Source organism: Rattus norvegicus, chromosome 20, assembly GCF_036323735.1.
Source record: "Rattus norvegicus strain BN/NHsdMcwi chromosome 20, GRCr8, whole genome shotgun sequence".
Taxonomy (NCBI): Eukaryota; Metazoa; Chordata; class Mammalia; order Rodentia; family Muridae; genus Rattus; species Rattus norvegicus.
In genome coordinates, this window is record NC_086038.1 from 9026074 (window position 1) to 9049562 (window position 23489).

Sequence of the window (23489 nt, forward strand, 5' to 3'; positions counted from 1 at the left end):
CACTGTAGCTGTCTTCAGATACACCAGAAGAGGGCATCAGATCTCTTTACAGATGGTTGTGAGCCACCACGTGGTTGCTAGGAATTGAACTCATGACCTCTGGAAGAGCAGTCGGGTGCTCTTAACTGCTGAGCCATCTCTCCAGCCCCACAGTTAGCTATTCTTATAACTGTGTTATGCCTGTCTAAATTATTTAGACTAGATATACAGGCAGCACATTCAACATTGGCCTCCATTCCAACCACAACTTTCTCTTTTTTTTGTTTTTTTGTTTGTTTGTTTGTTTGTTTGTTTTTCCGGAGCTGGGGACCGAACCGAGGGCCTTGTGAGTGCTAGGCAAGCGCTCTACCACTGAGCTAAATCCCCAACCCTGACAACTTTCTCTTTAAAAAGTAAACGCAAGTTGGGGATTTAGCTCAGTGGTAGAGTGCTTGCCTAGCAAACGCAAGGCCCTGGGTTTGGTCCCCAGCTCCGAAAAAAGAAAAAAAAAAAGAAGTAAACACAGGGGAGATGTAGGAGGCATGGGGATCTTTCTGTTCTCGAGCACTAGCAGAACCTGGAAATGTTAAATACAGAAGTTCATGCCTTCAAAGAAAGGATGTTATCCACCCAGAAGGCTGCGAGTGCCGGGGATCAGTAACCTGGTGACCTTTGAACTACCTTTGTGGCTAAGACCACACTGGATTGACCAAGCCAGCTCAGTCAGCCAACCGGGTCTCAAGGAAGTGAGGATAGAAAAGAAAAAGACAATTAGACAACATTATATAACATGACTCCAGCCAGGGCTGAGGCTGAAACAGCCTCACTTTTTTCCCCCAGTCTGCTTTTGTATCAGTCTAGGTACATCCAAAAACCATGGTCAGTTCTTAGATCAAAGACAAAGTAATCAAGCAAAGAGGTTGCAGAAGGAAGCAATCAAGGGAAGTAGTAAGCAAACGGACCACATTCGGAAATAACAAAGTAAAAAGATCACATAAGGTGAGTCATTCAGCAAAGCAGTAAACACAGCCCCTGGCCACCGTCTCTAATACGCCTTTTATTTTAAATATCATGGTTTATATTTTGTCCTTGTTTTTTTTGCTTGTTTGTTTGTTTTTAAGATTTATTTTATTGATACGCGTACACTGTCGCTGTCTTCAGACACACCAGAAGAGGGCATCAGATCCCATTACAGATGGTTGTGAGCCACCACGTGGGTGCTGGGAATCGAACTCAGGACCTCTGGAAGAGCAGTCGGTGCTCTTAACCGCTGAGCCATCTCTCCAGCCCTGTTTTCTAACCTTAAATGAGCCTATTTCCTTGTCTGAGTCGAGTGACAAATGCCAAATTCCTAGAAGCCGCCCCCAAAAGCTCTCACCACGGGATCCTCCCCACATGTAAGCTTGTCCTTTTCAATCTGCAGAACCCATTTTTTTTTTTTTTTTTTTGGTGAAATGTATCCAATGTACTTCACAAAGAGCTTTGATGTAGCGATGTCCGATCTTGACTTAGATCACGTTGTGGTTTATTGTGGATACAGGACTGAGGTCCCCATCACCAGGAAAAATTTCTCACCCAAGTGAGCTGTGCTTAAATATGCCTTAAAATAAACTGGTCAGGGTCAGACTCCTGACGTTTGAACCAACACCACCCACTTAGTCAGGTTGAACTGAATTACCTTCTTGTCCCCTTCAGATAGTCACTCACTCTGCTGGCCACGATGGTCACGGGGACACCCCTGCCGCCCCCCCCAGTCATCACCTCTGCACACATATATTCATGTGTGTGTACATGTTTATATGCGTGTGTAGACACACGTGTCTATTTATGTGTGTGCACGTGTTTATGTATGTGTACACAAGCATACTTATGCCAGTGTGCATGTGTGTATTTATGTGAGTGTACAAGTGTGTATGTGCATATTTAATGTATATGTGCATGTTTATGTGTACATTTTGTATATTATGTGTACATTTATACATATTTGTATATTGTGTGTACATTTAGGTGTATACATGTGTATATTTATGTGTGCGTGTGTGTGTGTCCCTCGGATAGGTTCTTATGTAGCACAGGGTAGCCTTGAGCTCCTTGGGTAGCACAGAGTAGCACCTCAGACCCTCTTTCTTCTGTCTCCTAAGTCCTGCGGTAATGGGCATGCGCTGCCAACCAGGTTTCTGCGTCCTGGAGATTGAACCCAGGTGAGCATTCTGCTAACTGAGCCCCAGCCCCAGCCCAGACAGAACCTTTAAAAGCCCTTTTTCTGCACAACACGATAACTATTGAAACACAGTAGGTCATCAACACCTCCACCAACCCTCAGGACCGTTCTCCCTTCCACCATTGCTGGATGCCTTTGAGTCCTCCTAGCCCCAAGGCGGCACCTATGTACAGGGGAATTCTGGGAGGTTTTGTCCTAGCCTCTCGTAGCTAAGCTCACCCAGATGTCTTTGGTACACAGATGCTCTCCCGTCACTGACTTGCCCACTCCCCTCCAGCTTTTCATCTCATACTTTCTCCGTTTCGAACCCGGGATGGGCACAGAAAGTCTCTTGTGAGCCCAGCATCTCCACCACGCCCAGTTAGGACTGCAAGGGAACTGACGAACTTGGCTGTGACCTCTGACCTCTATTGTCGAGCTGTATGAAGGCTCCCTCCTGGAGCCGATGTGACACTTTGATGTGGGCCCCGTCTTCTCCCGCCAGCTGGGAGCAGCTGGGTAACGGAATACTCTGGCGTCCGATGCGGAGAGTCAGATTTGGGTCCGCAATGCATTTTCTTCGTACAAACAAGATGAGACCGACTGATGTGGCCGACGCTGCTAAACTGCTCACCTTTCCTAAGAGATCCCATCTGCTCAGAGCAAGAATGGGCTCTGACATGCAGGGGCCCCCAGGGAAACAGCCACGCCGGTGGCTGGCGTTAATGAGCAGGCATAAGGGACTGCTCCCAGCGCCACTAGCAACAGCACAGGGGACAGAGGGGCCTTTTCTCCAGGCTGGGGAAACTCGGGCCCGACTTAGGACTCAGGCCACAGCGGTTAGACGTCCCAAGCCCTGCCTGCACCACCACGGGAAGATGTCCCGGGCCCTGGGGCTGGCCCTCCTGGCCTTGACATGCACTGTGGACCTGGGCCAGACCAGTGGTTTTACAGGTGAGGGATCTGGGGTGAATCCGGAGAAGGGACCTCTAGGAGTGGGTCTCAAAAGGACAGTGCCTGCTGGGACCCTGGCCGGCCAGCGAGCATCTTCTCTGAGAGAGGCATCTTGTCCTGGCCTGCCACACTGTTTGTGCCAATAGCAACAGGCTACGGGGGAGCACTGGGTACGCTTTCGGAAGGAGGGCTTCCCCAGTGGGAGTGTACCTCCGGTGTCTGGGGTCCACCGGGTTGGGAAGCTGATTTTGAGGCTGGGGTTGGGCCTGAAGCACTACATTTGTGAGGGAGGAGTGGATGTGCAAAATGAGCTCTTAGGTACTCAGCACCAAGGTCTTGTTTACAGATCAGAGGAGAGCGGCAGGGAGGCTTACAGAGCAGGGCTCAGCCACACATATTCTCAAGTACAGAGTGAGGGGTGCAGCGAGGGGGCTGGCCAAGCACGGGGGAGCTCACAGCTCACAAAGTTGTTGAAAACACATTGCGGAGTTGGGGTACAGCTCAGGGTACCCAGCACGTGTGAGCCCTGGCTTCTATCCCCAGAACAGCCAAACCAAACCAACATACCTGACCAGAATTGCCGACCAGTATTCCCCGGAAACCCCAGACTTCAAGGACCTGTGACCATAAACCTTTTGAGTCCTTTTCCTCTGACACACCTTCTGGCTTGGTTGGGAGCTCAGAGATCTATTTTGTTTCTGAAGTCGCCTCTGTTTTTGAGCCAGGTCCCCTGTTGTTTTCTGTCTAGAGGAGGATTTTACTGTACTTGGGATTTTGTTGTGTGCTCTATGTGTGTGTGTGTGTGTGTGTGTGTGTGTGTGAGAGAGAGAGAGAGAGAGAGAGAGAGAGAGAGAGCGCCAAACAACTTAGTCATAGAAAGAATAGAACATGAGGAAGTTCATGGGGGATCTCGTCTCGTACGGGCGTGGGAGGCTGCCATGTGAGACCACAGGACACAGCGCAGCCTTCCTTGGGGCCACCTGCCTGCTCATGGCTCACCAGGAGAACCGTGGAACCTGTGCTGTCTCATCACTTCGTGCAAGGCATTACGTTTGCGACTTAGCCCCACAACTATGGGATTGTTTTAGGAATGATGGGGCGGGACACTGCGACGTATGACACATTCCCGGGGCCTACCCCATCCCAGTATGACTATGGGGTTAGCAGGCTTCTGAGGAAGGGAGTTACTTGCCTTCACCAAGGGGTTGTCCAGGGCATACTCTCAGGGGTAATGGAGGGCTTCACGACATAAGTGGGCATTTGTGGAGCAATGTGAGGGTTGTGGGGTGCAGGGGACGGGTTGAGCTGGGAACCGCACTCACCCTAGAACAGTTGTTCTTACCTGTGGGTCGTGACCTCTTGGAGGGTCAAAGAATCCTTTGGTAGGGGTCACCTAAGACCCCGGGGAAGCACAGATATTTCCATTACGCTTCATAGCAGTAGCAAAATCATAGTTATGAAGTAGCAACGGAAATGATTTTATGGTTGGGGGTCACCACACCATGAGGAAATGTGTTGAAGGGTCACAGGGTCTGGAAGGGTGAGACCCACTGGGCTTGAGCAATGAGGTTTTCCACTGCTGCTGTGAAGGCTCTGGAAAGAGATTTTTGCACAGCCGGTCCTGTAAGGGGGTTTCTACCGTAGCTCTGCCTGCGGCCAGGGTTGAAGATGGCACAGTGGCCTCGATGGAGGATCAAAAGCAAAGAAAAATAAACCTTTCCCAGGCTTTCCTGGAGATGGAGGAGGTGGTGTGGTGTGTGGTGTGTGTGTGGTGTGTGTGTGGTGTGTATGTGGTGTGTGGTGTGTGTGTGTGGTGTGTGTGTGGTGTGTATGTGGTGTGTGGTGTGTGTGTGTGTGGTGTGTGCGTGGTGTGTGTGTGTGGTGTGTATGTGGTGTGTGGTGTGTGTGTGTGTGGTGTGTGCGTGGTGTGTGTGTGGGGGGTGTATGTGGTGTGGTAGTGTGTGTGTGTGGTGTGTGTGGTGTGTGTGGTGTGTGTGTGATGTGTGTGTGTGGGGTGTTTGTGGTGTGGTAGTGTGTGGTGTGTGTGTGTGGTGTGTGTGGTGTGTGTGGTGTGTGTGGTGTGTGGTGTGTGTGATGTTTGTGTGTGGGGTGTATGTGGTATGGTAGTGTGTGTGTGTGGTATGTGTGGTGTGGTGGTGTATTTGTGTGTTTGTGTGTGTGTGGTATGTGGTGTGTGTGTGGTATATGGTGTGTGTGTATGTGTGTGTGGTATGTGGTGTGTGTGTGTGTGTGTGTGTGTGTGGTATGTGGTGTGTGTGTGTGGTATATGGGGTGTGTGTGTGTGTGTGTGTGTGTGTGTGTGTGTGTCTGTAAAGGAGGAACTGTTGACCCTGTAAGGATCAGGTGAGGCAGGTGACTCCCTAGAGCCTGTGCCCTTCATTAACATGGCTGACATCTCAGCGGAGGCTGATCAAGTCCAGTAGATTCGTGCAGGGTACCCCGGCTTCGACTTGCTCTGCACAGCCAAGCTCCTGCTCTCTGCCACCCCTCACCTGGGTCACCCCTGAGATGTGGTCACCTCTGGCCACATTCGTGTTCTGATAGCCTCAGTTTCTCTCCAGAACAGTCTGTGACCACTTTCAGTGAGGAGAATCATAGGCTTCCAAAGGCCAGGCGACCTCATGGGGGTGACTGGGCTCTAGCCGCCCTCTGCCCTTGGAGGTGACTACAGGGCCCAGGAGGGGACTTATGCTGGGACAAGGTGGGACTCTGTGCTGTGTCTGCCTGGGAGGAGGCTGCAATGCTCCTCCTCCAACAGCAGCAACGGAGTTTGTCGTGCCATCCCCACCAGACACAAATCCTCAAGGTGGGGAAGAGAGCTTCGACCTTGGGCTCTGTCTACAGGCTTCGCCATTTAGGAAAACTGGGGGAGGGGTCAGGTCTAAAGTTGAGTATTCCAAGATGCTGGTGTATCAAGCTGTCTAGCAGCTGAGGGGAGTCCTGGGAGGGGGCATCCATGGACCCTGCATGAGTTTCAGTTCTGCTGAGGTAAAGAAGCTTCTCCCGCCGCTCTGAGGACCGGGATCTACTGCCAAGTGTTGGCCTGGCTCCCTCTGGGGCCATGGTGGCTGAGTCCATTAAAGCCCGCATTTCTGATGGGTTTAGAAATCTTCGGTACCTCTTAGCTTATAGAAGATCACCCTGGGGGCTGGGGATTTAGCTCAGTGGTAGAGCGCTTACCTAGGAAGCACAAGGCCCTGGGTTCGGTCCCCAGCTCCGAAAAAAAGAACCAAAAAAAAAAAGAAGAAGATCATTTGCCTTCCCTTTCATACGGTGGTATTCTCTCTCTCTCTCTCTCTCTCTCTCTCTCTCTCTCTCTCTCCATGTGTGTATGTGTGTATATATGCATGCATGCATGCACACATATGCATAAGTGCCTGTTGCAGTTTCCTTTTTACAAGAAGACAGCAGTCCCACCAGGGCCCACCCAGCAAGGCCACTGTCTGAGGGCCTGGACTCAGATTCTAATATCTTTTGGAAGGATACACCTTGACCCCTAGCATTTCTGTGACATAAAGTGACAGAGGTTTCATGGGATGCAGCCCATTATGAAGCAGTGAGGGGCTGGAAAATGTCATGGGTATGCACGTCAAGGGAGCCACGCTGCTGCTGCTGAAGAGGACAGTATCTCAGCCCCAAGGCCAGACTCAGAGAGGGAGGCTCAGGGCAGGCCTGAGGAGATGTGCTAAGATGGGCTGGCCTCCTCCATCAAGGACAACTGTGTCCCCTTAAGTGATGCTGATAATACATATACTCATACATACATATGTCCATATGTGCATACATATATGCATTCACACATACATGTGTACATGCATACATACATGCATACATACTTACATGTGTGTATGCATTCATACAGATATGTGAATATACACACATATATGTATACACACATACATATAAAAATACATATGAAAATGTGTGCACACATGCATATACACACACAAAATACATGTATACTGTGTGCACACACATACATGCATTCATATATGTACATGTGTGTGCATACATGCATACAAAAATACATGTGTAAATGTGCATACATACATTTACAGATATAAAATACATATGTATGTGTGTGCACACATATATATGCATGCATTCATGTATGTACATGTGGGCATACATGCATGCATGCATACATACATGCATGCATACATATACATACATACATACATACATACATACATACATACATACATACATTAAATGTTTGGTTACCCATCTTCCATTCCAAACAGTATACACTTGTTGGGTGACTCTTGCCTGTCTGTGACCCACATGACCAGTCTCTGGATACTGATATGTAAGAAAGTCTGCAGCAAGTGGGACCAAAGGCAGAGAGACAACGGGAACATGATATCCAGGTCTTGGACTCCAACTCTTTGTGGCTTGGTTTGGCTCAATCTAATATGGCACTCAAATCCAGCCTGGATGGCTCCTGGCTTTGAACAGGAAGAGAGATCTTAGAGTACAGGGTGACGCCAATGGCAATGTGTTTATGCAAATAGAGGGGTGGTTTTGGTTTTTGAAAAGGCAAAAGCCACACTAGGACTGGTGGGCTAGTTCTAGGGCCCATCCGACAGTAGCGACCTCGGTTAGCTTGGTGTTGCCAAGAGCCAGCACTCAGACACATCCCAGGGATCTGATCTGACACTTCCCCACCTTGGCTTGCTAACACATCCTTTGTGGTCTTCTTTGTAGAAAATGGCCTCTCTCTGCTGAGTTACCAGCTGTGCAGCTACCCCATGACCCGAAGTGTCCAGAAGCTGCAGGCGGTGCAGACCTCTTACACAGCCTACGTATATTGTGGAGGATGGATCCCCTGGAAAAAGTGCCCCAAGACCGTGTACCGGACCCAATACCTGGAGATGAACGTCCCTGAGTCCAGGAATGTGACCGACTGCTGTGCAGGTTTTGAGCAGCTTGGCCTCTACTGTGTTCTGTGTGAGTCCAGGGTGATGGGGTAGGGTTGGGCTGAGCTGTTTTTCCCCTGGAGATTGGAGTTGCTGGGGCTGTGTATGCAAGCCTGCGACCTCTCCCTGAAGCCCTAGGTCTTTCTAGAACATTGTTCCTCCATCTTTATTGGACCTTGGGGTTTCTAGGGGTGCTTTTCATGAACCCCCCCCAAGATTTCTGGTTTCATAGATTGAGTACAAGAATCACCAGCCCCGTGGTTTTTAGTGTTTGTCTCTGAGATAGGGTCTCACTTTGTAACCCTGGCTGTCCTGGAACTCACTAAGACCAGGTTGGACTTGAACTCACAGAGATCTGCCTGCTTCTACCTCCTGACTGCTGGGATTAGAGGAATATACCACTATGTCTGGCTCCATCAGCCTTTTAATGTGCTGGAGAGATACTGTGGGCTGGTGAGCATCAGTGGTCCTCAGAGCTGACGGTACAGCAAGGGCTTCTGGGATACTTGGGGGTGCAGCAGCCTTAGAGCTGGTGACAGCACTGATCAAGGTCCAGCATGAACATCTGTGGCTTTTACAATGTGGAGTGGTTCTGACACAGTGGTGTGTGTCACAGTGTCCCAACCTCTCCGACAGTGGAGACCATGCTCTCTTCCCAAGGCTGCCATGGGACCCTTGTCTCACCTGAAATCCTAATCTGGTCTCCACAAGAAAGAGACGGAGGGGCTGGGCCTCCTACTCCTTAGTGCAGGTTTGTAGGATGTGTAGGGCAGTTACCAGGTGATCCACGTGACTGCCAGTGTCATAGCTGGAACTGGGCATGGCTTGGGGTGCAGGACCCAGCCCCTAACTTGGAGAGCGGTGCACCAAGTAGGTCTTCTAGCAAAGGTTTGTAGGGGGGAGGTGCTTGCTTGCTGTGAGGCAGTATCAGGTTAGAATGGGCTTCTGTATAGTCAGAAGGTCCTGCCTATCATCAAAACGCATAGGATGTGTGTGTACGTGATTATGGAGGGTGGAGCCCCCAGGTCATGGAGTGTCAGCTTGGGCCACCCTGAGGGGTGAGGGCTGCTGCCCCCCAGAGCAAGAAGTACAAGTTTGGGTGCTCCAAAGGGAATCTCACATAACCCATCCCTGTGTCCCTGGGCTGGGACATCAGCAAGTTAAGTCGACTGGGTGGATCCCCCAACTCAGGGGGGAGGGGGAGGAGTGACTTCTCCCCAGGTCAGGGGTCGCAGGCTTCAGAGACTAAGTCAGTGCAAACTTGTGGAAGGCCACCTTGGCTCAAGTTACTGAAGCCTCCTGATTGTCCCCACTCACCAGTCCCCTCCAGTGTGTCATCATGAGGACGTGATGACTGTCGTTTCCCATTGGCCTAATCCAAGGGTCAGACTGGGTGCTGGTGTGAGCAGTTTAATGGCTGTGGTAGACCTGCTGCTTGCTGATCAGGGGGTTAAAGGATGCCTCCATCTCCAGTGAGAACCAGTCAGGGCCAGTAGTCATTCCCTGCTTCCACTGTCTCCCTGCAGGGACACGGGAGATGCTATCTTGCCCAGTGCCGATCTTAGACTTCCTGCCCTAACCCTTGCTTCCTTCCCACGTTCCCCAGTCCCACTCCAAGGCCCATGTGGGACTCCAACTACACAACTCGATGGCTACTGCGGCTCCTAGGCTGGGTGGTGGCTTCCGCTAGGGGTCCACGTGACCCTTGAAAAAGTCCCTGGGAACCCTGGCCTTGTGGTTCAGAGTGTGTGGGCTCTGCCAGAGTCTGGCTGTGGATGGGTGGCTGTGGTCTGGCCCACCCTCATTCAGGCACCTGCCACACCATCTCCTAGCTGTTCATGGAGGGCCACACAGTGGAAGCTCAGGGAGGAGGCTGTCAGGAGAGGCAGAGCCTCAGTTTCTGCCACGCCCAGCCATGCCAGCCCCAGCAACCACCATTTGCCTCACCTGATCCATTAAAGAGAAAGTGGCACTGGGTCCCTCCCTGTGACCTTCCCTGTCCCTCATCCTCTCCACCTCACCAAACTGTTTCTGCGAGAAAAGTCTGTTGTGGGACTTGAGCCCCACTTTGGGGGTGTTACTGCCTTTCATTAGGGAGATCAGGGGCTGGCTGATCTCTCCTTAGAACCCTAGTTAGGGCCCCCAGGTTGGGCAGGAAGAGGTGAAGGTCTGCTCTCGGAGATGGCAGTGGTGGGGCAGTCAGGGGCAGGGGAGTGGAGCAGCAGGGGCAGGGCAGGTGGGCTGGTGATTATGGGATGGCTGTTGGCGAGGGAGAGTGGTCCTGTAGGGTTGAACAGGGCCTGACCCCTTAGACGTTAGACGGCCCAGTCAAATAGGGTGATGTGCAGCTAAGGAACAGACCAGAGAGTAGGGGAAGGACGTTGGCATTGTGTATGGTCTTCTAAGAGCTTGTCCTGGGTCACTGAGGACAGGAGGTCCCTGGTCTGCCACCAAGACACAGTGTGGGACAGAGCAGTGACCTGGCAGGCAGTGCAACTGTGATGAGATTGGGAGTAAGCTCTGAGCTGTGCAGTCCTACTGTAACTGGGACAGTCGTGTCGGTCATCACAAAGGCAGGAAGGCAGGAATAGACGCTTGACAATGTGCTGTATTCAGAGGGACTGTGGCCTGGAAAGGAGGATGGTTGCAACCCCAGGAACCTGCCTCCCTCTCATCTCCAGCCAGCAAGCTCTACAGGGACAGGTGAAAGGCTGGGAGGTCAGCCTTGCCCCTGGGATGCAGGTGTCTGGCTCGACCTCCCTCTTATCAGGCCTAGGATTCCTCCTTCCTCTGAGGACACCTGGGCTGACACAATTCTTTTTTTAAGTGACTTCAGAGACTGGGGATTTAGCTGGGTAGAGTGTTTGTCTAACAGGTACAAAGCCCTCGGTTCAGTCTTCAACTCCAGAGAGGAAAAAAAGACAAAATTATTTATGCATGCATGCATGCATGTATGTGCATGCATGTACATGTGAATACATGTATGTGTGTATATGCATGCATGCATGTATGTGCATGCATGTACATGTGAATACATGTATGTGTGTATATGCATGCATGCGTGTGTGTTTGTGTGTGCGTGTGTACATGTGTGTAGGTCAGAGGAGAACTCGCAGGAGTCAGTTCTCTCCTTTCACCACGGGGGTCCTAGGCATCAACTCAGGTTGGTATTTTGCAATAAGTGGCTTTACCCACTGAGCCATCTTACCAGCTCACCAGGCACCTCTTAGTAACAGAGTCAGGTTCAACCTTGGATGTGTCCAAGGACATCATGATTCGGGATGGGGTGGGGGTTAACTCAGAACAAGCAAGCCGTTAAGAGTGTGTTGTGCTAGGTTACTAATATTGTTGATATACAAAATTCTTCTACAATAAAACAAAAAGAGTGCCCAGTCTTCCCTTCTACCCCACATTGAGGAATCAAAATTTTCAGTTCAGGGTGTATGGCTTGCTATAAGGGAGTCTGAAATTTGAGGCGAGTAGTCCCAGAGAGGCAAGCAGGGGAGGCATTTCAGGACACAGAGGACATCAGTGGTGGCAGAAACAGAGGCTCCTCTGTCACTCTCTGAAGCTTGAAGGGTTCTCTTCCCGCTTAGAGACCTCCATTCAGGGGAAACGGGGATTTGGGGCTTCCTCAGCATTACAGAGTTGGCAACAGGTTACCCCCATCTTGTCCCTAAATCAACGTGGTTTATTGGTCAGTCATCTTTGAGATGTCTGTAGGAAAAGACATGCTTGCTGGCTTGAGCGGTCTGGGCCTCATCCATGGGGCCTGAGGTCTCTTGTCCTTATCAACGAAAAGACAAAACCTGGTGCGGTGCCATGGAAGAAGGGCCTCCCTCCTCCCCCTGCTTTTCTTCCCCAGTCACCATAGCTTCTCTGTCTTTTTATCCTTTTTATCCTGATGCTGGGGTTCCCCTTAGGGAGGTCCTTGCTGGTGTCAAGGCTTGGTGTCTGATATGCCCCGTGGGGCCACTGTAGTGTCCCCTATCCTGTCATGGAGAACTGATCACCTAAGTGTCTCCAGCTGTACATTCAGGGACATCCCCCTTGGTGGCTTGATGCTGCCTTGTGACACCACAGGCATGGGCGGGCGGCTTCCCCACGCTGTTGGTCCGAAGTGAATTTCATAGTTGCTCATTCCCAGTCACCTTCACTGCAGTTTAATTGCTCCAGTCCAAGGCCCAAGTGTGTGCAGAACAAGGCTGGGTCCCAGCTGGGCCCACAGTTGTTGTGGAGGAGCAAACACAGGACCAAAGACACACTCGCCTCTGCCTAAGTAGGGGCAGCCTTTATCCATCAGGCCCGGTGTCTGAGCCTCAGGGTCGCTCCCCAAGCCAGCGGTGCAACCCCAGATGATGGCTTTCTTCTTCCACCCACTCAGTAAGCGGCCATCCAAACCAGGGAAATGATGCCCGGGGCACGCTTGCTATGACCTCTAGTGCCAGCACCCCTTTCCAACCCCAAGAATCTCACATTTGGAATGCGATGCCAAGCCACCTAGTCACATATTGCAAATGTCTGATATGCAGTTACAAACGTGAACTCAACAGGTACACATCTTAGAAGCAAAGGAGAGATCAGAGGGCAAAGTCCGTCACTCAAAAGTCACCTCCGGTGGGGTTGGGGATTTAGCTCAGTGGTAGAGCGCTTGCCTAGGAAGCGCAAGGCCCTGGGTTAGGTCCCCAGCTCCGAAAAAAAAAGAACCAAAAAAAAAAAAGTCACTTCCGGTGATGTTTCCCATCATACCCTAGGGCTAACGCTGCACAAGAGTCCGGCCACCCTGCTGGACTTTTTCGTTGAAAAGAAAAAAAAATTTTTTTTTATCACTTAGCGATTTCCCCCAGAATGTCTTCCTCGTCAATAAATACTACTGTAGCCATTGATTGAGTGGCCTCGGGGAATTATCTTGTATGGATTCGTAATTGCTCAATCAGCCATCAGCTGTTTCTAACGTTTAGTTATCGATATCGCCGCATGGGATGGCCGTCACCTGTTGGATCTGTCCTCAGTCAGAAAAGATTCCAGCAGGTAGAGCCCTGTGTGCAGCATGGCCCCTCTCCACCGGCCAGCAATTTGGTGAACTCTCCTTGTATAAACGCAGGGCCTGCTGGATCAGGCCACCTCTAACCTCCCATCTCCATACAAATGCCCAGGGGCGCCTTGTGCTGACCAGGCTAAGAAGCAGAGGGAGGAGGATCCCAGAATTGCACCACCAGCTGGTAATTCCTTAGCCCTGGGTGAGCAGCCTTGGAGGCTCTGTTCCAGATAGGACTCTCTGGGGCCATCTGGCTGAGCTGGGACTCACTGGGTTGCCAAGCACTGAGTAGAGCTGTTTCATTGTTAGCCTTGAGTTGAGAAAGGCTCTCCTTTTTGACTTCCTTTTTTTTTTTTTTTTGGTTTTTTTTTTCGGAGCTGGGGACCGAACCCAGGGCCTTGCGCTTCCTAGGTAAGCGCTCTACCACTGAGCTAAATCCCCAGCCCCCTTTTTGACTTCCTTACCAAGGTGACTGGGCTATTCCTTTAGGATGTGGTGTTAGTCACCAGACCCTAAAGGGGAGGGGGAATTCCCAGGGGCAATAAGATTCAGATGAGGAACCTGGGTTCCAGAACCCTGTTGTTGCTAGGCAACCATTGTTAGAACCCTTTCCTGGTGTGTGTGTGTGTGTGTGTGTGTGTGTGTGTGTGTGTGTGTGTGTGTGTGTTCAGAGAACAACTCAGGTGTCACCCTTGGGTACCATCTTCCTTTTTTGAGACAGGATCTCTCACTGCCTGAAGCTCTCTTCAATCCAGCTATGCTGACTAGCCCGTGGCCCTAGGGATCCAGCCATCTGGGACTCCCTAGTGCTAGGATGGCCAATGTGCACCATTATGCAAGGCTGTTTTTTACCTGGGTTTCTGGGACTTGAGTTCAAGTCATGGCACTTGTGTGGCTAGCATATTACCCATCTCTTATGAGACAGCCTATTTTTTTTTTCCTGTATTTCGGTAAATCTTTTCAGTTTAGAATTGTCTTAGGGCTACAGAAAAAATGTGCTTAGATCCCGCAGAGCAGTTTCCTCCACTGTGGGCATCTTACCTCACTAGGACCTGCCTCACGGCTCAGAAACCTGGAGCATAGCTGATATCAAACCTCACACTGTATTTGGCCTTCCTGTTGTCTCGGGACACCTGACCCCCCTCGCCCATCCTCCTGTCTGCTTGGCCCACAGCCTTTGACGGTCACATTGTCAGATGAGCATCTATCCTGCTTTTGACAGGAAGATCGCACAGAGATCCCCCATTCCGTCCTTGGCCTGCAGCTTGACCCAGCTCAATCCCTTCTCTCAGACGTGGACCCATTGTATAGGCATCTAGATAGAAAGGAAATGAAGGACCAAGCCCATAGCTTGGAAATGACAATGTTACTAAGTAAAATAACAATGTTACTAATTAAAATGACAATGTTACTAATCATGACCTTTAACCACGTGTTTCTAAAAAGACTCAAGGATCGGCTTCCAGAGCAGGGCCAGTGCCACCTCCTATGCTATATTTGCTTTGGTTGAGTGGCTAGCCCTGGGACTTGTTCCCAACAGAAGTGAGGCCACAGTCCTCTTCATTAGCTACAGAAAGTTCCAGAGACCCTGGGAGACCCAAGAGGATTATCTCTGAGACTGCAGCATCTCCCGGCTGCCTTTCCACCCCTCCAGGGCCCTGGCTAGCCTTCCTCCTGCCTCATGGGATACTGTCTTAGTTACTTTTCTATTGCTTTCATCAGGCACCGTGACCAAGGAAATGTATAAAAGAAAGCATTTATTTGGGGCTCACTGTTTCAAATCCATGACCATCGTGAACGTTGATCGAAGTGGGGAGCCAGAATAGAGGCTCTGGCCCTGCTCACTTCTAGCAAGTGCTAGCATGTTGGCTTTGGAAATCATCTCCTAAAGATGGGGCACAGCCACGTCTGTGGCCCTGGTACCAAACAGCTTGTATGGCTTCTTTGAAGTACTGAGTAAACGTGTGTGTGTGTGTGTGTGTGTGTGTGTGTGTGTACTCGTCCTCAGAAAAAAAAATGGAAGGTCCCTGTAACTGGAATTCTAAGGTTCAGAGGAACAGGAAGCACTTGGGTTCTCCCCGGAACCTACCTTAATAGAAAAGAAGCCCAATGGTGTCAGAACCAGTGTAAGCAAGCCTCCAACAATTCCAGGGGCTCTGCCTTGGTGGAGAAGGCCCGGACCAAAATACGTAGAACTTCTAAAACAGAAGGTAGCATCAACTGTGAATGTGTACAGCCCTCAGTTCGATTAGGATCACTGCCTTTTATGTATCGGTGGTTGCTTTTAAAAACAGATTCATTTATTTTACTTCTGTGTATGTGTGTCTGTCCGATTTTGCCACATGTGTGGTGTGCCTGTGGAAGCCAGAAGAGTTTATCATATTACCCTGCAGCTGGAGTTATAGATGACTGTGAGCCACCATGTGGGTACTAGGAACTGAACCTTGGTCCTCTGCAAAAACAGCAAGCGCTCTGAGCCCATGGAAACACCTATCCTGCCCACTGTGGTTGTGCACAGGATCCTGTGCATCCCAGAGTGGCTTCGAACTTGCTACACAGCTGAGAATGACCTTGAACTCTGATCCCTCTGAGCACTGGGATTCTCGGCACATAGCACCACATGCACACCTTTTCTTAAGGTGCTGGGGGCTTCCTGTTGCAAGCACAGTGCCAGCTGAGCCTGCTTTTAATGCTAATATGGTTAACTTGTAATATGGTTAACTTGTCTCATCCACCAGCCCGGAACCGGTCCAGGGAGTTTGCATCGAGACCCGGGGTCTGCCCAACAGCTGAGCCAGGGCCATTTACATCTTCATGCAGCTTGGACACAGACTGCCCTGGACTTCAGAAGTGCTGCGCCTGGCCAGGCGGGCACCGCTGTGTGTCCCCTACACCCACAGGTAGGGATGCAAAGGGGGAGCGACTCAGGAAGACATTGATCTGAGGAAGGTGGCAGCCACAGTTCCTTGGGGAGCCTGGAACTGGGAGTAGGGCAGACAAGAGGTCTGCCTGTCCCCACAGGTGGTGCCTAGAGCCCTGAGAGAGTTAAATGAGCGGGAAGGAAGCAGTGCTGGGCAGAGCCATGGCCGCTTGTCAGGGAAGGCAAGGCTTGGCACAGTAGGCAGGCTCATTGAAGCTGTAGCCCTGAGGAAACAAGACCTACTCATACCTCACAGCCCAGAGCAGCCACTGACGGTCTGGCACATGTACCCACTCTTTCGGAAAATTCTCTTGGCCTAGGGGGGCTGTGCTATGACTGGACCAATATTCATAACTAAAGAAATACAGAAAACGAATAAATATATATGTATATGAATATATACCACATGTACTATATTGTCCTATTAGCATATAGCCATGAAATGATCACATATGGTACTAAGGATTAACATATTATAATTCTTCTATGCTCCAGTTATACTCCTGAACCGAAGCTGGCCCTCATATTCAAAGGTTCTGCATTCTGAGTTATTTAAAACATTTGAAAAACGTTTTGTCACTGATGTGTCTGAGGTGGGCACAGTGGTACTGGACTTAAAAGAATATGTTTTTTAAAAAAAAAAAATCACTGCTCCCTAAACAATCCATGTACAAAGACTGTCGGGCATTTATGCTGCATTCAGAACTATCTAGAGAGGCTTAGAGCGTCTGGGAGGGAGTTTGCTGACAAACAAACCCTTGTCCGCTTTAAGTATTTTTTTTTTTTTTTGGTTCTTTTTTTCGGAGCTGGGGACCGAACCCAGGGCTTTGCGCTTCCTAGGTAAGCGCTCTACCACTGAGCTAAATCCCCAGCCCCAAGTATTTTTTATTTAATTTATTTACAGTTTGTATGAGTGTTTTGCTTGCATGTATGACCCACAAACGCCAGACAGAAGAAGGCGTTGGCTTCCCTAGGAATGGAGTTACAGATGGTTGGAAGCAATTGTGTGTGGGTCCTCTACAGGAACAGCCAAAACTCATAACCACTGAGCCATCTCTCTGGCCCAACTTGTTCGTTTTAGGCGGGGACTTGGACATCTGCAGACTCTGGTGATGCCTGCCAGTCTTGGAACACTTTTTTACTGTTTTATTATTTACTGCTTCTGAGGGTAATCGAATAGACTGAATGTATGAATATTAGATGTGCTACAAGGGACAGCAGCCTTCTAATATGTAGTCCCATATGATGCTCTAATGTCACCTAGACAGCAGGTGATATCGAATATAAACAATGTTACCCAGACCGTCACACACTATACTATTTGCTGTCAGGAGAAGGAAGCGAGGGTAGATTGGATGGATTTTATGTTACATTGTTACAAAGGCTGTAGATCTGAACTGTGTCCCGAGGGTCTCTCTTCAAGCAAGGAAGTAGACTCTTCACAGGTGGGAGCCAGTGGTCTGTTTAGCAACAGCAGAGAGGGAAGTGAGGGCGGACAGTGGGAAGCTCCCTGCAGGCGTTTCATGCCGAAAAGTGGTCTCCTGCCTTCCACACCCTGCTGACCACCTGCAGCCTCTGGTGACTGCATCCTGTCCCCAAGATTGTAACTCACTGGCATCTGATCCGCAGGTACAGAGAGGAGCATAGTGGGCTGGTACAATGTCACTGTGCTGGTGAAGATGGGCTTCGAGGACCTGCAGAGAGAGGACCCTGGGCTCCGGAACCACACGCGCCTGCTCTACTCTTTGGTGAGTGGTGGTTACAAACGTCATGTTTTTCCCTGGGCAGATAGAAATGGGTGACATCCCCTAAATGTCCAGAGTGACAGGCTCTGAAACAAACTTGAATTCTTTTTTTTTTTTTAAAGATTTATTTATCATATATAAGTACACTGTAGCTGTCTTCAGACACACCAGAAGAGGGCATCAGATCCCATTACAGATGGTTGTGAGCCACCATGTGGTTGCTGGGAATTGAACTCAGGACCTCTGGAAGAGCAGTCAGTGCTCTTAACCACTGAGCCATCTCTCCAGCCCCAAACTTGAATTCTTAACAAAAGTAAATCAGCCTTACTTGTAACCCTAACCCATGGGGTGTGCAGACCGGAAGATTAGGAGTTCGAGGCCATCCAGAACTACATAGCAAGTTTAGGGTCAGCCTAGGCTACTTGAGACTGTCTCAAAAAACAAACACAAACAAACACAAAAAACAGAGAGATATACTAGAATGGTTGTGATTGGAGTGTAATTCCATGAGTTCTGATATATGTCCCTGAAGCCATACCTGGTGTGTGGGATGGGGCAGCCTCCTTGAGATGCTCAGTTGAGGAGATAAAAGGATGTCCTCATCAGTATGGCCTTAGCCCCTCAGTCCCCAACTCTGAAGTCCCCTTTCTTACTCTGTAGACTCTTGGTCTGTCCTGGTTAAGCCAGGAACATCCCCCAGTGTGACAACCAAACATCGCTCTAGGCAGTGCCTAGTGTCCCTGGGGTCAAAGCCACCCTGATAGAGACCCTTGCCCAGCAGCCACACCTCAGACATGTCTCAGCTATTTCAAGCCAGGGTATCTCTCTATGGCAGCATTGCCCCAGACTTGGGGATCCTAAGACAGCAGGGCACCCCTGCCCTCCACTGTGTCTTTAAGTAGCAACCTGCTCTTACAGCCAACTGTGAATAGAAGGCTATAAACAAGGAGGGCACAGTGGGGTTTGCTGCCCTGCTTACCACAGCATAACGAGTCCAGCAAGGGGTGACAGTTTCCATCCTGAATCTCTAAGCACCACAGATAATGTCCCACGGGTGCAAGGCTGAGAATGGGATCCCTCCTCAGTCACTACACCTACCAGCCAGGCAGCCTAGAACATCCGGGGCACACTTACCCTGTCCTTGTCAATGTGAAGTGATGCTGCTCCCCTTGGGGTCTTCTGTAACCTCACCTCCGCCAAGAAGCCCTGTGATGGCCACGATCCTAGTTTGCTAGACGTTTGTCAAGGGCCTACCCAACCAGCCACTAAGGGCACATCTCTGCAGCCAAGCCACCAGGGTATAAAAATACCTGCTGTGTAACCTTGGATAAATTGTTTCACCTCTCTGTGCCTCAGATACAAATGATCGTAAATCCATGTTGAATGGCAGCTGTGGTTTAAACAGTATCTGGGACTGATATCTTGGACAGTATCTGAGCAAGTCAAGGAAGGAAGGATTATTTGGGCTCACAGGGTACAGTCCATGCAATGGTGTCCCTCAGGGTGGATCTCCCCACCTCGATTAGCTTAACCAAGAGAGTCCTTCACAGACACTCAGAGACTTGACTCTTCCTTGATTAAATCCTACCGAGGAGTCGACAGTATTAACCATCGCAGCCTGCGGGCGTTTGCAGCAATTCCTGACACACTAGTCCCTGAGACCTGCCACTTGAACCCACTATTTCTGTCGCCCTGCAGTTGCCTCCCTCCTGAGGGAGCCAGCTTGCTCAGGCAAGCTCCTGATTGCCTCAGGTGCTGGCTGCTCCCAACTAAAGAGTTCCAGTGGGGGATGGGTGGGCCTTGGCTTTCCTCCTGAGTTAGTTACACTCTGTCTCCTGGGAAGGTTCCAGGTCTCTGGTCCCTCAGAGTCAGGTCTGTTTACAAACCTGCTTTGGAGACACAGGTCAGGGTGTGCAGTGCCGACAATGCCTGGTTTCCCTGGGGTTGAGATGCTGAGGTGCAGGCTAACTGGGAAGCAGCCTACAAAGGGTAAGAGAAAGACCCGTCAATCGAAAATAAAATCATCAGACAGGACAACAGGAGGCCAGGTTTCTACAGGGGTTGGGGCTCAGGTCCCGAGGTCACAGCTTTGCAGGTGACCTGGGGCTGCCCCAGCAGAATCACTGGTAACAGATGACTTGGCAGAAGGCGTTCTCTCTGGCCTCCACAGGCTGGAAAAACTTGTCATCAGGGTAAGCAGTGATGTTCCCCCTGGAGGCCAAGAGCCCCAGAGAACCCAAAGCTTTCCCTCTCGGCTTGCATAGCCCTCTGTCCCCTAGGCCACTTCACATCGTCCTTACTCTGAGCATGCCCAGCTGTGTGCCCACATTTTGCCTTGTGAGGGACCGAGATGGAATCTCACTAAGTCGCTCAGGCTGAGTCTCAGACTCCTGGGCTTTAGTGATTTTTCTGCTTCAGACCCTCAAGCGGCCAGGATACACCTATGCCACTGTACCCAGGTCAAATTTGCCCTTTTAATAGTGACAATATCGAGGTCCACCCTCAGCTTATCCAGGCACACCTATGTCCAACTGAGGCCACACCTGGTGCTGGAGGTCAGGGCTTCACACCTGATTTGTGTGGGGCTGGATCTACCCACAGAAGCTGAGGTCACTCTGGTTTTCTGTGAAGGTCACAGATGTAAAAGATATTGTAGCAACCCTCTCCTCCTTCTCTTCCTCTTCCTCCTTCTCTTCCTCCTCTTCCTCTTCCTCCTCTTCCTCCTCCTCCTCCTCTTCCTCTTCCTCCTTCTCTTCCTCCTCTTCCTCTTCCTCCTCTTCCTCTTCCTCCTCTTCCTCTTCCTCCTCTTCCTCCTCTTTCTCCTCCTCTTCCTCCTCTTCCTCCTCTTTCTCCTCCTCTTCCTCCTCCTCTTCTCCCTCTTCCTGCTCTCCCTCCACCTCCTGCTCTCCCTCCTCCTCCTGCTCTCTCTCTTCCTCTTCCTGCTTTCTTCCTCCCTTTCCTCCTCTTTTCTCCCTCCTCCTCTTTCTCCTCCTCTTTCTGCTCCTCCTTCTCCTCTCCTTCCTCCTCTTCTCCCTCCTCCTCTTCTCCCTCTTTCTGCTTGCTCTCTTCCTGCTCTCCCTCCTCCTCCTGCTCTCCCTCCTCCTCCTGCTCTCTCTTCCTCTTCCTGCTCTCCTCTTCCTCCCTTTCCTCCTCTTTTCTCCCTCCTCCTCTTCTCCCTCCTCCTCTTTCCCTCCTCCTGTTCTCTCTCCTCCTACTCTTCCTCTTTCTCACCTTGCTTTCCCTCTTCCTCTTCTGTCTCCTCCCTTTCCTCCTTTTCCCCACCTCCTTCTCTTCTCCCTCCTCCTACCCTTCCTCCTCTTCCTCTTCTCTTTCCTCCTCTTCTCCCTCCTCTTTTTCTTCTCCCTCGTCCTCCTGCTCTTCTTCTTCATCATCTTCATCTCCTTTAATGATATCATGTAGCTCAGGCTAGCCTTGAACTCACCAGGTCGTCAAAGAGGACTTTGAACTTGATTCCCCTGGCTCTACCTTCCAAGTGCTAGAATTATAGATGTATGACACTGTGCCCAGTTTATGTGGTGCTGAGAACCTGGGACTTCATGCATGCTAGGCAAACACTGTACCAGCTGAGTCACAACCCAACCCCGTAACATTTCTTTACTGTTGGGTAGACAGGTGCATATGTGTGTGTGTGTATGTCTATGTGTGCATATGTGTGCATGTGTGTGTGTCTGTGTCTGTGTGTGCCTGTGTGTACCTGTGTCTATGTGTGCCTGTGTGTGTGTGCGTGAGTGTGTCTCTGTGTGTGCCTGTGTGTATGTGCGTGTGTGTACGTGTGTGTGCTTATCTGTGTGTGCATGTATGTGTGTGTGCGCGTGTGCATGTGTGTGTGCCTGTGTGTGTGCATGAGTGTGTCTGTGTGTGTGCATGTGTGGTGTCTGTGTGTGCCTGTGTGTGTGCATGAGTGTGTGCCTGTGTGTGCCTGTGTATGTATGTGTGTGTGTGTGCATGCGTGCATGTGTGTGTGTCTATGTGTGTGTGCTTGTCTGTGTGTGTGCTTGTCTGTGTGTGCATGTATGTGTGTGTGTGCGCGTGCATGTGTGTGTGCCTGTATGTGTGTGCATGAGTGTGTCTGTGTGTGTGCATGTGTGGTGTCTGTGTGTGCTTGTGTGTGTGTGTCTGTGTCTGTGTGTGCCTGTGTGTGCCTGTGTGTGTGTGAGTGTGTGTCTGTATGTGCCTGTGTGTGTGTGCGTGTGTGTATGTGTATGTGCTTGTCTGTGTGTGCGTGTATGTGTGTGTGCACGCGTGCATGTGTGTGCCTCTGTGTGTGTGTGTGTGTGTGTGTGTGCTTGTATACAATTTGTTGCAGTGTCCCTTGCCTCTGGCTCCTCCCCCCCACATAGGATGTCCTTCTACCATTGATCCTCTGGTTCTGTTTCCCAGGTCACCAGTGCCTTGCAGCCTCTGAACCCAGCTGTACACTACCTGACCTCAACTGGTGGCAAGGACACATTCACCACAGTGTCATGGCTGCTGCTGGGCTTCCCACAGCGCATGACTGTAGCCAATGTCTCCACCATGTTGGATGACATGGTGAATAGAGTCTATGAGGTGATCAGCATCCAGGTGCAAGGTGAGCCTGCCCTCTGGGGACACTGCCAAACTGACTCTGAGGCTAGAGCTGGTCCTGTTCAAACAGGCTAAGTTCTAATGTGGAAGATGGCTGGTTTGGGTGAATTGCTCTGCAGAGCATGGGTGTGGCTTGGTTCATCTTCTGCTCATTCCAGCCCAAACCAAGTTTCAACTCAAGTTCCTGTGTGCAGATCTGAGGAACTGTATTTGCTTCATCAGTATCTGCTCCCAGTGCATACTACACACACACACACACACACATTGACACACTCACACATATATGGATACACTCACACACATTGACACACACATACACATTCACACACATTGACACACACACATTGACATACAATCTCATACACATTGTCACACTCACATACATTGACACACACATACACACTCACACACACATTGACACACATACCTACACACTCATACATATTGACACACACTGACACATACACACTCACACACATTGACACACACTGACACATACACTCACACACATTGACACACACTCACATACACACTCACACACACATTGACATACACACATTAACATACTCATACACTAACATACATCACATACACACACTCATATACATTGACATGCTCACACACATTGACATAATCACACAATACGTGCCTACACACACTAACATACTCACATACACATACACTCACACACTCATTCACACACACTCACCCACACATTGACACACTCACACTCATTCACACACGCACACTCACAGAGTCTCCTCTACTCCCTCCCTTTCTCCCTAGGATACTCATCACCTGTTCATGGAACACTAAACTGAAAGCTACAGATTATGACTCATGGGAAACTCAGACTCTCCAGGAAAGAAACAATAACACCAGTGGCTTAAAAAAAATCTATGTCAGGGTTTGGCAAATTTTTTATTTCAGTCCCTTAGGTCTGATGCTGGCATGTAGCAGTCACTGGTGTATGAGCAAAGGCCTGGGGACTTCACCCCTCCTCCTGGTGAAGCTGGGGAGAGGCTCCTGTGTAGCCCTGTCTCTGGCATCAGCCATGTTAAGGGCGGGGCCCGTGACCAAAGCATTCATCTTGTCCTCCTGCAAATGTCCCTCAGCCACGGGTCAC

General features: G+C 50.2%; 1 protein-coding gene across 1 annotated transcript in view; it reads left to right on the forward strand.

Moving 5' to 3' along the window:
• Positions 1-2951: 2951 nt before the first annotated feature.
• Positions 2952-23489, forward strand: part of Umodl1 (uromodulin-like 1) — a 59486-nt gene continuing 38948 nt past the window's right edge. The window contains exons 1-5 of the mRNA XM_039099227.2: positions 2952-3133; positions 7862-8104; positions 15850-16011; positions 17661-17779; positions 22178-22367. Coding sequence (XP_038955155.1) covers positions 3058-3133; positions 7862-8104; positions 15850-16011; positions 17661-17779; positions 22178-22367 — 790 coding nt within the window. The 5' untranslated portion in view covers positions 2952-3057. The remainder of the gene's footprint in view (positions 3134-7861; positions 8105-15849; positions 16012-17660; positions 17780-22177; positions 22368-23489) is intronic.